At 50.4% G+C, this 13,484-nt stretch overlaps 1 protein-coding gene across 2 annotated transcripts in view; it reads left to right on the top strand.

Moving 5' to 3' along the window:
* RYR1 (ryanodine receptor 1) overlaps positions 1-13,484 on the top strand; it is a 114,256-nt gene that overhangs the window by 39,154 nt on the left and 61,618 nt on the right. For both annotated transcript variants that reach the window (XM_037021731.2, XM_037021730.2), the window contains exons 32-45: positions 1,333-1,419; positions 1,546-1,772; positions 2,264-2,876; positions 4,178-4,444; positions 4,785-4,985; positions 5,319-5,430; positions 6,700-6,846; positions 9,130-9,403; positions 10,138-10,252; positions 10,339-10,471; positions 10,855-10,949; positions 12,340-12,475; positions 12,714-12,900; positions 12,987-13,095. In XM_037021731.2, the coding sequence (XP_036877626.2) occupies positions 1,333-1,419; positions 1,546-1,772; positions 2,264-2,876; positions 4,178-4,444; positions 4,785-4,985; positions 5,319-5,430; positions 6,700-6,846; positions 9,130-9,403; positions 10,138-10,252; positions 10,339-10,471; positions 10,855-10,949; positions 12,340-12,475; positions 12,714-12,900; positions 12,987-13,095 (2,703 nt within the window). The remainder of the gene's footprint in view (positions 1-1,332; positions 1,420-1,545; positions 1,773-2,263; positions 2,877-4,177; positions 4,445-4,784; positions 4,986-5,318; positions 5,431-6,699; positions 6,847-9,129; positions 9,404-10,137; positions 10,253-10,338; positions 10,472-10,854; positions 10,950-12,339; positions 12,476-12,713; positions 12,901-12,986; positions 13,096-13,484) is intronic.

Below are 13,484 nucleotides of genomic sequence, written 5' to 3'. Positions count from 1 at the left end.
GGGACCTGCTCACAGATTTTACTTTTCCATTTCCCTAACATCCAGCACACAATGTGTGTCTGTGCTTCCAGTGCAGATTACTAGGGCTGGTTATTTAGCAGTCCTGCACTTCCACTCCCTCCCCACTCTGACTCCTGTCCTCCCGCTGGTGAGCTGGGGTGGCAGGAGCACTCGGATCCTGCTGGGTCACAGCTTTGTATCTTACCCCCTTCGTGAGATGCTGAGTTCTTGCAGATGTAGATGTAGCCTGGCTGTTGTACTGTATCTTCTGGTCTGTCTGTAAGGCATAGTTGTATTTGTTGTATTTTCAAAAATATATGTGGTTTTGGGAGGAGATTTCCCCTGCCCTATTCACGCCGCCATCTTGGCTCCTCATTATTATTTTTTTAAACCCAATAATTCCTAAATACCATCAAATATCTAGTCCATGTTCAAATTTCTCTGGTTGTCTCATCAAAATTGTCTTTTTACTATTTGTTTGAATCAGAATCTAAATAAGGTCACATATTTTATTTGGTTGTTATGTCCTTTGAATCTCTTTTCACATGTAGATTTCCCTTCCCTCTTTTTCTTTTTCCTTTGAAATATATTTGTTGAAGAAACCAGGCTGTGTGTCCTGTAGAGCTCTGCTCTTCAAAGCATGGTCCCTGGACCAGCAGGACTTGTATCATCTGGGAGCACATTAGAAATGCAGAATCTCAGGCCTCTCCCCAGGCCTGTCCAATCAGAATCCAAATTTTAACAAATCCTAGGGGAGTCATGTGCATGCTACCATCTGAAAGAGTGCTGGCTGCTGGCCTAATCTTCCAGTCTGGATCTGGCTGACATATCCCTGTGGTGTCATTTTAACATTTTTCCTCTGTCCCCTGTATTGCCTGTAAACTGGGAGATGGGTCCGAGATGCAATTAGATTTGGGTTTAGCAGGACTGCTACACAGAAGGTGGGGTTTGTGGTGGTGGAGGCTGGGTGGGTTCCACTGCAGAGACTGGAGGGGCTGGAGGGAAGGGCAGTCTGAGGGCACTGTCTTGATTTTGAAGAATGACTATGCTTGGGAGAGAAATGGGAATGGCATTCCGGTGAGGGGCATGATATGCATAAAGACCCAGATGACAGATTGCCCTGGGGAACTGGAGGAGGTTGGCTTAGCTAGATCAGAGGCAGTACAGCTAATGAGCAACCTCAGGGCCATTGTGGAGCCTCCAGTGCCCACGTTTAGATTTGTAGACACCAGCAGGATCGGGCGGGGACCGTCAGCCTAGATTATGAGATCCTGAGTCAACACCACCTGCAGTTCACCCTTTTCCCCACCTTGCCCTCTTCTCCCTTGCCAGGTTGAACCCAATACAAAGCTATTTCCTGCCGTCTTCGTCCTGCCCACCCACCAGAACGTCATCCAGTTTGAGCTGGGGAAGCAGAAGGTAGACGTGCAGAGATGTGGCAGGCCGAGGCAGCTGTGGAGCGGGGGCGATCGGGAGGTCTTGGGAGCGGGGTGGTGGGATGGAGAGGGCTGGGAATCCTGACCTGTGCACACCTCCTGCCCGCAGAACATCATGCCGCTGTCTGCTGCCATGTTTCTGAGCGAGCGCAAGAACCCGGCCCCGCAGTGCCCGCCGCGGCTCGAGATGCAGATGCTGATGCCCATCTCGTGGAGCCGTATGCCCAACCACTTCCTGCAGGTGGACACGCGGCGTGCCAGCGAGCGGTTGGGCTGGGCCGTGCACTGCCAGGAGCCGCTGACCATGATGGCGCTGCACATCCCTGAGGAGAACCGGTCAGCGCCGGCCCAGGCACCCAGGGCTGGGCAGGGCTGCCTGCAGCCCAGTGCCCCACAGCACACCCAGGGACTCCAGGCCTACCTCAGGGAGCCCAGACCCATCCCACAGGGTTCCAAACCCATCTCAGGGAGCCCAAACCGACCTCATCAGACCTGCCAGAGGGATTCAGACCCAGTCCAGGGATCCCACATCTTAGGGTCAGGTTCTTCTCTGTAGATTCTCAGATACCCTAAAATACCACACCATCCCAGGAATCCCAGATGTATCCCAGGGAGCCCCCAGACCATTTAGGGACCTCCAGAACCATTAAAAGACTCCTAGACCCAGGACCACAGACCTCACTGAACCTTGACCCAGAAAAACACTGGGTTCCCTGCTGGGGCTAAGGACACTTATCTAAGCACCTTTTTGTCTTCCTGTGGTCTTTGTCTCTGTCTCCCACCTTCTCTGCCTGTTCTGTTCCCTTCTTGGCCCATCTGTGTCACAGATGCATGGACATCCTGGAGCTGTCAGAGCGCCTGGACCTGCAGCGGTTCCACTCCCACACCCTCCGCCTCTATCGCGCAGTGTGCGCCCTTGGCAACAACCGCGTGGCGCATGCTCTGTGCAGCCACGTGGACCAGGCGCAGCTGCTGCATGCCCTGGAGGACGCCCACCTGCCAGGCCCCCTGCGTGCAGGCTACTATGACCTCCTTATCAGTATCCACCTGGAAAGCGCCTGCCGCAGCCGCCGCTCCATGCTCTCTGAGTACATCGTGCCCCTCACGCCTGAGACCCGTGCCATCACTCTCTTCCCACCCGGAAAAAGCACGGATAATGGTCCCCACCGCAACTGCCTGCCTGGTGTTGGTGTCACCACCTCGCTGCGGCCTCCACACCATTTCTCACCACCCTGTTTTGTGGCTGCCCTGCCAGCTGCTGGAGTGGCAGAAGCCCCGGCGCGCCTCAGCCCCACCATCCCTCTGGAGGCCCTGCGGGACAAAGCACTGAGGATGCTGGGGGAGGCGGTGCGGGATGGCGGACAGCACGCCCGCGACCCTGTTGGGGGCTCTGTGGAGTTCCAGTTTGTGCCCGTGCTCAAGCTGGTGTCCACCCTGCTGGTAATGGCTCCCCACTGCTCCCCTCTGTCCCGTTCTTCTTCCACATTCCAAATAACCCATCCATACATAGTCAATGCCCCCATATAGGCTTACAACCACACGTTCATCTCTCCATCCATCCTCCACCTTTCAGTTTATCCTAATATTGTCTACTCATCCGTACCCCCATCTTCCCATCCATCTATGTATCTTTTCATTCTCCACCTACATTTATCCTTTCATACATGTATCCATCTATCCAACTTTCAATCTAGTTATCCATCATCCTTCCATTCACTCACATATCAGAACATCCACCATTCCATCTATTCTTCTATCCATCTACCCATTTATTTGTTAATGTCTTTCCTTTCATACACTCAACCATCCTCCTCCTTCCATCTGTGCATCCATTCATCCACAATCCATCCACCCACCCCCAGATCCATTTATTCCTCTGATGTCCACCTACCTGCCCATCCATCTATTCATCTCTCTATGCATATGCATGTACACCCATCCATCTACCCATAAATCCATCCAACCATCTACATGCACTCATCCACCCATTCTCCTTCTTTCTATCCATCCTTTATTTAACCCACATACCCATTTGCATACCCATCTAATGATTCATCCATATACACATCTATCCAGCTTCTCATACACAAATCTATCCACCCATCCATCACACTGCACCCCATGGTTATTTATCCATTTATCTATTTACCTATTCACTCATTTACTTTCCCATGCATCTATCAAGCCATCCATCCACCCACCAGCTCTTTCTCCACCTTTGCCTTCGCCTCTCCATGCATTAGCCACCCACCCATACACCTTCCCACTAAGCCTTACTATTCCATTTCTTAGTTCAGCCATCCAGTCCTTCCCCCATTCATCTCTCTCTCTTTCCCCACTCTTCTTCCCTTTCACCTATCCACTCTCTTTCCATCTGAAGCATCTTCATTCTGTTGACTGAGAGCTGGCATATGCTGAGAGCTGTAAGGGCCTCCATCAGGGGTAGGGTGTCTCCTTTCCCAGTGTCACTCTCCACTCAGGCTTGGGAGAAAGACACTTGTTTGTGAAGGGAGAAGTGCCCTATGTAGTCGGTGGAACACAAGGTGTGGGTCTGGGAGGATCTTAAGGAGGATGGATGGCAGAGCAGAGGGATGCCATTCTTGCTTGTGGGAGGAATCAAATCCAGCCAATGCAGGAACACATCTGGCTGTGAAGGAGAAGCGGGTTTTGGGGGTGAGGCTGGGACTAGATTATGGAGGCCTTTCAGGCCACAGTGAAGGAACCCAGGCTTTGTCCTGTAGGTGATGGGCATCTTTGGCGATGAGGATGTGAAACAGATCTTGAAGATGATTGAGCCTGAAGTATTTACTGAGGAAGAAGAGGAAGAGGAGGAGGAGGAGGAGGAGGAAGAGGAGGATGAGGAGGAGAAGGAGGAAGATGAGGAGGAAGAAGCACAGGAGAAGGAAGACGAGGACAAAGAGGAAGAGGAGACAGCAGAAGGGGAGAAAGAAGAAGGCTTGGAGGAGGGGCTGCTCCAGATGAAGTTGCCAGAGTCTGTCAAGTTACAGGTGGGCTGGTTCTTGCTCTTTTCCAGCCCCCCTCCATCTGGGCTGGGAGACTCGGTCTGGTGGACATGAGTCTTGACTTTTTCTCGAGGCAGTGGGGAGCTGTGGAAGTGCATAAAGCAGTGGAGCGCTGCTGGCTTCAAGGGCTATCTCTGGTTTCCATGGGGGAGATGAATTGGAGGGATAAGACCATGGAGAAGTGTGGCTTAAAGATCCAGGCAGGAGACAATGGCGACTGGATCAGAGAAGAGCCGTGGACGGGGGAGAGAAAGCAAGAAAAGTTTCAAGGAAATCCTCATGGTCTCACCACCATCCTTCCTACTTCATGACTATCCTTCCACAGATGTGCCACCTGCTGGAGTATTTCTGTGACCAAGAGCTACAGCATCGTGTGGAATCTCTGGCAGCCTTTGCAGAGCGCTATGTGGACAAGCTCCAGGCCAACCAGCGGGACCGCTACGGCCTCCTCATGAAAGCCTTCACTATGTCTGCAGCTGAGACTGCCCGACGTACTCGCGAGTTCCGCTCCCCACCCCAGGAGCAGGTCCTCTGACCCCTGACCCTGGCTGACCTTACTGTCCTAAACCAAACCTCAGCCTCTTCCCTACTCTGATCAGTGGTGGTACTCAATCTCTAAACGCATGCTTGACTTCTAACCCTATTGCTATACTTATCTCTTACTCTCCTACCTCTCTCTGAACCAACCTCTGAGTTACCCCAAACTGACCCTGACTCCTTTCAAACCTCTAGTCTCCCAGATATTCTTAACTAACTCATGACCTTAGACAGGGACTCACAGTTGGATCTTTGATCCTTGACCTCAGAGTTCCTTCTCTGGGGTCTCTGGCCCTCATTCTAACCTTTGACCCTCTCCTAGATCAACATGCTATTGCAATTCAAAAATGCTGAGGATGAGGAAGAGTGTCCTCTACCCGAAGAGCTCCGACAGGATTTGCTTGAATTTCATCAAGACCTGCTGGCACACTGTGGTAAGAAAGGGATCAAAGACCTTTCTTCCAGTCTTTGTCTTGAGACTTCCTCTGAAGTTTCCCTAAGCTTTCCTGATTTTAAATATCTACAGTATTGATGCAATGTAACTGTTGGTTGAGTGAATGAATGAAATGCATTTAGTGAACAGATAGATGATGAGCAAAGGCTATGTATGCTTTTATGGGCATTTGGTTGGATGTACATTTGGAGGGCTGGCCATAGGCAGGTGAACAGGTGACTGTGTGAATTGATGGATAGACTGATAAAGAAAGAAATGGGTGAAGAGATGACTGGCTGGCTGGCTGGATGAAGAGAAGGATGGATGGATGGATGAATGGAATTGATGGGTGATTGAGAGCTAAGTGGAGAGATGGCTGACTGGCTGGCTGACCTTCATTGTTCCTGATGAGAAGTCAGTTGATAGTCTTACTGAGATTCTCTTATGTGTGATGAGTTGTTTTTCTCTGGTTGGCTTTAAAGGTTTTCTCTTTGCTTTTTCCTTTAAACTATTTGAGAAGGATATATATATATATATATATATATATATATATATATATATATATATATATATATATATATATAGGTATCGAACTCTCAATTTATCCTTTTGGACTTTGTTGAGTGTCTTGAATGTGTAGGTTAATATTTTCATCAAATTTGGGACTTTGGGACCACTATGTCTCCAAATATTTTTTCTGCCCCTTTCTCATGTCTCCTTCTGGGACTCCCGTTATGCATATATTGCTTACTTAATGGTATCCCATAGGTCTCTGAGACTATGGCAGCTTTTCACTCTTTTATTTTTCTGTTCTTTAGGCTGGATAGCTTCTATTGTCATACCTTGAAATTCACTGATTATTTCTCCTACCAGCTCACATATGCTGTTGTTCCCCTCTAGTGACTTTCTAAAATTTCAGTTACTGTACTTTTTCAACTCCATATAGAATTTCTATATGGTTAATTTTATATGATCTGCCTCTTTACTAATATTACCTATTTGATGAGTCATTGTCATCATACTGTTCTGTAATACTTTATATATGGTTTCCTTTGGTTCCTTAACCATATTTATAATAGCTGATTTATAAGACAAATGCTTCAAAGAGTGAGTAAATGAACAAACATATGAATGAATGAAGAAATAAATGAAAAACCCTGTGAATGCACACACGGGTGAGAAATGACTGAATGAATAAAGAAGGGAGTGGTTGAGCCAATGAATAACCAAACACATGAATGACATCCACCTCGTCCTTGACCATCCCAAGGAATTCAGCTGGAGGGGGAAGAGGAAGAACCAGAGGAAGAGGCCAGCTTGGGCAGCCGTCTGATGGGTCTATTGGAAAAAGTGCGGTTGGTGAAGAAGGAGGAGGAGAAACCCGAGGAGGAGTCATCTGCAGAAGAAAGCAAACCCCGTGAGGACCAGGGCCATCATGGAGGGGAGAGGGGTGCGGTGGGCAGTCCTGTTCTCAGGGAGCCTCCGGGTCCAAGACAGGCTATGAGGAGTAGCACAAGGGAGGGGTAGATGGGTATTAATGAGAGAGCGGGAGCGGAAGGCAGGGTGAGAGAGGAGGCATGCTGGAGGTGTGGCCCAACTGTGGGGGCTGCACGGTGTCCGTGCTGGCTCAGGGTGGCATACGGCCTGCTGGAGCAGAGATGTACATTCAGCTTTGGGATGGCAGTAGCTCCTACACCACCACGGCTTCCGTGTCTCAAGGCTTTTCTTCATTTTTCTCTTCTTCCTTGGTGAAATGATTGCTATGCTGAGAGATGAGTAAAAGCAGTTAAGATAAATTTGAGGCCAATGGGTCATTTTGCAAATTATGTATTATTTGTATTGTATTTATGTATTGCAAATTATATATTAGCCCGACTTCACAAGGACAGAGTACCTGACGTTGGAACTGGATTTATTCTTCAACATTCAGAAACTTTTTATTGGGTCAATTTGGAGCCAGGCACTGTTGGCAGAGCTGGGGAATACAGTAGGGACAGAGTGAAATCCCTTCCCTCAAGGAGTTTAGAATATTACAACAGATACAAACATACGTAGACCATGTTGGGTGACCATGCATGCTAAAAAGAGAAATAAAACTGAGTGAAAGGAGAGGAAAAAGGGTGGGGAGTTCTGAGTGGGAGATTGAGGTAAGCAAAGACCTGGAGAAAGATTAATGGTACAGAGGGCACAGCCAGTACAAAGGCCCTGTGGCAGGAACATCTGGTGTTTTTTTTTTGTTGTTTTGTTTTGTTTTTTTGAGAGGGCATCTGTCATATTTATTGATCATATGGTTGTTAACAACAATAAAATTCTGTATAGGGTACTCAATGCACAATCATTAATCAACCCCAAGCCTAATTCTCAACAGTCTCCAATCTTCTGAAGCATAACGAACAAGTTTTTACATGGTGAACAAGTTCTTACATAGTGAATAAGTTCTTACATGGTGAACAGTGCAAGGGTAGTCATCACAGAAACTTTCGGTTTTGATCATGCATCATGAACTATAAACAATCAGGTCAATTATGATTATTCGTTTGATTTTTATACTTGATTTATATGTGAATCCCACATTTCTCCCTTATTATTATTATTATTATTTTAATAAAATGCTGAAGTGGTAGGTAGATGCAAGATAAAGGTAGAAAACATAATTTAGTGCTGTAAGAGGGCAAATGTAGATGATCCGGTCTGTGCCTATAGACTAAGTATTAATCCAAGGTAGACAAGGGCAACAAAACATCCACGGATGCAGAAGATTTCTCTCAAAACAGGGGGGGTGAGGTTCTAAGCCTCACCTCTGTTGATCCCCAATTTCTCACCTGATGGCCCCCCTGCGACTGTGCCTGTCTTAGGTTGTTCCTCCCTTGAGGAATCTTACCCATCTCTGGCTAACCAGCCATCTTCCAGGGCCATACAGGGAAATGTAAAGTTGGTAAGTGAGAGAGAAGCAATATTCTTTGAAAAGGTTAGCTTTTTACTTCTTTGCAGATTTATGCCCTGTGGCTTCTATGCCCCATGCTGGTGTGTTTTTAAAGGCCAGTGTGGCTGGAGCAGAGTGAGCAGAAGAGGGGCAGGAGATGAGGTCAAAAATGATGGGACCAGATTGTGTAGGGCTGCTGGAAGGAAGGTAGGAGTATCAAGGCATAGGTCATGAACTGACACCATCTTTCAATGCCAGTCCGTGGAGCTTTCTCCCAAGCCTGGGATGCAGAAGACATCTGTCTTCTCTCCCAGAAATCCTGGGAAGGGAAGGATTGGGAGAGCCAAAGAGACAGGGAGATAAATGGATGCTGGTTGTAGGAGAGGAGAGCCCCAGGGAGAACACCAGGGAAAATGAAGCAGAGCTAATTTTGACATCATCTTCAAAATGTGGTGCCAAAGTCCTCACCATTTTTCTTTGTGTCTATTGTCTCTCGATGAAAAATCAGCAGTATTTTTACAGAACCAATGGAATTGTGACTTGTGCTTTCAAAGGTACATGGGGAATTATAATGGTGCTTATAATGGTGTTCTGGCATTTTCCAGTGATACTGTTTCTTTTCTTCTAGAAACTTTTAAAGGACACTTATGGTCTGGGTATTAGCAGGGAGACTCTCAGGGCAATAGGAAAAAATCTGTTAGTAACTGAGAAGTCCGCATTCTCTGGCTCACAGCGCTGACCCAGCAGAGTGTTCAGGCCCTCGTGTCCCTTTTCCAGAATCGCTTCAGGAGCTGGTGTCCCACACAGTGGTGCGTTGGGCCCGAGAGGACTTTGTGCAGAGCCCCGAGCTGGTACGGGCCATGTTCAGCCTCTTGCACCGGCAATACGATGGGCTCGGGGAGCTGCTGCGAGCCCTGCCCCGGACGTACACCATCTTACCATCCTCCGAGGATGACACCATGAGCCTGCTTGAGTGCCTTGGCCAGATCCGATCGCTGCTTATTGTGCAGATGGGCCCCCAGGAGGAAAACCTCATGATCCAGAGCATTGGGTGAGGCCCTGCCTCCTCCCCTTACTTTGCTTGTCCCCAGGCCAGGGAGAGTAGCCTTCCCAACCCCAGCTTGTCCCCTGGCGCATGTCCTCTGGATGCAGTAATGTCTCCTGGCCCATCTTCTGCCCTGTCCTACTCCTCCCAGCACCTCACCCACCCCCCTGGGGTAACAGCTCCTACTCACCTGTGACTCTTGGCACAAGATTTACCCTCTTTGAGCTTCAGTTTCTTCATCTCTAAACAGGGGAACAGCTATGCTTTCTTGGTAGAGTCATGGTGTGGCTGCAGTGAGCTCACTTGGGACCCAACTCATGAAGTAGTAATAATAATAAGATGATACTATGGAACACTCACTCAGTGTAAAGTATGCCTCATCCATTCACGCAGCGAACATTTATTGATCACCTACTGTGTGCCATGCTCTTTCTAGGCATCTAGGGATACAACATGCATACAACAAAGATCTCTGCCCTGGGGACTCATCTTGGATCCATGCCTCAGTCTCCTCATTTGTGAGATAGTGATAATTAGAGTTCCTGCCTCTTAGGGCGGACATAAGGATTGAGTGAGTTCAGAGCTGTAAAGGGGGGCAGTGGCAGGCACAGACTAAGAGCCTGGTAAATGCTAACTGTTATCACAGTCAGGGCACCAGCTCCCTCATGAGTCTGGGGGCTCTTCCTGGGCTTGGGCCCCCCCCGGCCCCTGGTGATCCCAGGCACTCTACCTGTCCACAGGAACATCATGAACAATAAAGTCTTTTACCAACACCCAAACCTGATGAGGGCACTGGGCATGCACGAGACGGTCATGGAGGTCATGGTGAATGTCCTTGGAGGTGGCGAATCCAAGGTAAAGGACCTGAGCGAGCTGGGTAGCTCCAAGTTGGGGGCCACAGAGGGCAGGCACCGACCACTGGCCCACCCTGCCTGTCCCAGGAGATCCGCTTCCCCAAGATGGTAACAAGTTGCTGCCGTTTTCTCTGCTACTTCTGCCGAATTAGCCGGCAGAACCAGCGCTCCATGTTCGACCACCTGAGCTACCTGCTGGAAAACAGTGGCATTGGCTTGGGTGAGAGCCCCTGAGCTTGGGAGCTGCCTCCAGGGCCCACTCCTGGCAGTCCGTCCACTCTTGGCTGACTCACTTGCTCATTCAGTCATTCCACAAACATTCATTCTCATCCCATCCTGGACGTGGCCCTGTAGGGAGCCGTGCTGGGGTTCCCCAGACACTCCTGGGCCTGGCCCTCAGAGGGCTCACAGTGCAGACCTCTCCCAGACAGGGACAGCCCCGAGTAGTCAGGCCTGGAATGGGGAAGCACAGACCAGAGGAGACATCTGAGCCAGGCTGGAAAAAGGGTGGTCAGGGAGGGCTTCCCAGAGGAGGAGAGACAAGCAGGAGGTACCCAGCTCTGCACCACTGAAAAGGGTTCTCGTTGCTTCTTGCCCTCCCAGGCATGCAGGGCTCCACGCCCCTGGATGTGGCAGCTGCCTCCGTCATTGACAACAACGAGCTGGCCTTAGCCCTGCAGGAGCAAGACCTGGAGAAGGTGTGGAGGGAGGAGGCCTGGCCCTTACCTCACCCCTTGGGGCACCTGCTGATTTGGGACCCACTCTGTGGAGTCAATTATGGATGGTCCAGGACGAGTCAGAGGGGAATAATTTGCTGGGAAAGAACAGGACCCAGTCACTCATTCATGATGCTGAGTGCAAATCCATGATCCACCCTCCTCAGCTGCTGTGGCCTTGACACATTTCTTGGCCCTCTGTATATCCTCAGCACACCCCCCGGCTTTAGTGCATAGCAGTGAAGGACACGGGCTCTGGGTGCTGCAAGTTAGGTTAACTCTCCCTGCCTACTTGCTGTGGCCCTGGACAGACAAATTAAGTTTTCCAGGTCTCTTGTCTCCTGTAGAGTCAATATAATAATAAAAAGACTTGATAGAGCTGTTCTGAGGATTAAATGAGTTAGTCCATGAAAGCATTTATAAAACAGTAAGTCCTTAATAAAAGTTACCCATGATTATATTATCATTCACTTAACAAATATTTACTGAGCACCTACTAATTGGACTTGTCCAAGGCAGTGATTGGCAGGGATATGACAGTGATTGAGACCCATGATTATATTATCATTCACTTAACAAATATTTACTGAGCACCTACTAATTGGACTTGTCCAAGGCAGTGATTGGCAGGGATATGACAGTGATTGAGACAGTCAAATCCTTGTCCCTATGAAGCTGGCATTCTAGTTGGGAAGACAGTTAACAACCAAGATGAATAAGTAAAATATGTACTATATTAGCCAGTGTCGAGTCTTCAGGATGAACGAATGGGAGCAAGGGAGAGAAGTATCAGGAGTCAGGAAGGCATCCAAGTTTAGACAAGAGTGGTCAGAGAAAGCCACAGTGAGAAAGGGACATTCACCTAAGGCTCTGAAAAGGTGAGGGGCCAAATGGACATCAGGGGGAAGAGCATTCCAGGCAGGGGAACAGCTATGCAAAGGCCCTGAGGCAGGAATGGACATCAGGAATGAGGAACAGCGAAGAGACCGTGTACATGCAGCATAGGGAGTGAGGAGTGAGGAGCAGGAGGGCAGGCCAAGGGAAGATTGTGTAAAGGGTCTTGTGGGCCACAGTGGGGGCTCTGGCTTTTGCCCTAAGCGAGAGGGTTTCCAAGCAGGGGAGGAACATGGCTTGACACAGGTATTTGCAGCGTCCCTCTGACTGTGTGGTGGGGACAGATGGCGGGGAGCAGTAAGCCCAGGGAGGAGGCAGCTGTGATGGTCCTGATGGGAGATGAGGGCAGATGATGAGGATTACTGTTTGCTGATGGATACAGAGATGAAACTGATTGCAGAGCTCCAGGGACCAGCAGGGACGTGAGCCTTGGGGAGGAAGGTGGTGTTGGTCTGGCTGAGCCCCCGACTATCCCCAGGTGGTGTCCTACCTGGCAGGCTGTGGCCTCCAAAGTTGCCCCATGCTCCTGGCCAAAGGCTACCCGGACATTGGTTGGAACCCCTGTGGTGGTGAGCGCTACCTGGACTTCCTGCGCTTCGCTGTCTTTGTCAACGGTGAGGCAGGATGTGACCGTGGGAGGGTGGGGGCGCTGGCGTGACTGGCCAAAGCTTCCTTTGGGTGTGGCCCACACCCTGAGCCCAGGCCTGGCCTGGGCAGGGGTCCCTCCAAGTAGGCTGGGGCAGGGTCTAGAGGCCAACCGGGGCCTGGTCGGGGGTGCAGGGCCCTGGGCTTCCTGGGGAGGGTCCCTGGGCAATGGCTCATGAGGCCTCCTGACCCCACGCGAGTGGCCAGGTGAGAGTGTGGAAGAGAACGCCAACGTGGTGGTGCGGCTGCTCATCCGCAAGCCCGAATGCTTTGGGCCTGCCCTTCGGGGTGAGGGGGGCTCAGGGCTGCTGGCTGCCATCGAAGAGGCCATCCGCATCTCTGAGGACCCAGCGCGAGATGGCCCAGGCGTCCGCAGGGACCGGCGGCGCGAGCAGTGAGTCTTCTGCCTCCTCCTCAACAGAACAACCCACCCTCCTGAGTCCCTGCTGCCTTCCCCACACCACCCACCTTCCCCTGCAGCTTCGGTGAGGAGCCCCCCGAGGAAAACCGGGTGCACCTGGGGCATGCCATCATGTCCTTCTACGCTGCCTTGATTGACCTGCTAGGACGCTGTGCCCCAGAGATGCATGTGAGACCCGGAAGGCCAGGGATGGGGAGGAGTACTCATGGCCAACCTTGAACCTCTTCATTCAGGCATTCAACAACACTGATTGAGCTCTTGCTATGTGGTGGTCCTGGGCTAAGCAATCCTGGGGACACATCAGTGATCAAGACAGCCCCAGGCCCTGCTCTCAGGGAGCTCCCAGTCCAGTGAAGAAGGCCAGGCAGTGAGAGCTGGGGGTGGTCAGAGCTGCAGTGGAGAAGCCCAGGCAGACGGGCCAGGGCTGGGAATTCTAGAGTTAGCCCCTTGAGAAGGAGTCCCACTCCACCTGCCAGTAGGTCCAGAAGGAGTAATGGAGGGATGGAGGGAGTAGTGACCAAGTGGGGCACAGGTGCCTGACGACGTGCCTCTGCCTC

This window comes from Manis javanica, chromosome 17 (genome assembly GCF_040802235.1).
Source record: "Manis javanica isolate MJ-LG chromosome 17, MJ_LKY, whole genome shotgun sequence".
Lineage (NCBI taxonomy): Eukaryota > Metazoa > Chordata > Mammalia > Pholidota > Manidae > Manis > Manis javanica.
Note: the sequence above shows the minus strand (reverse complement) of the source record. Positions and strands in the feature narration are given on the sequence as shown.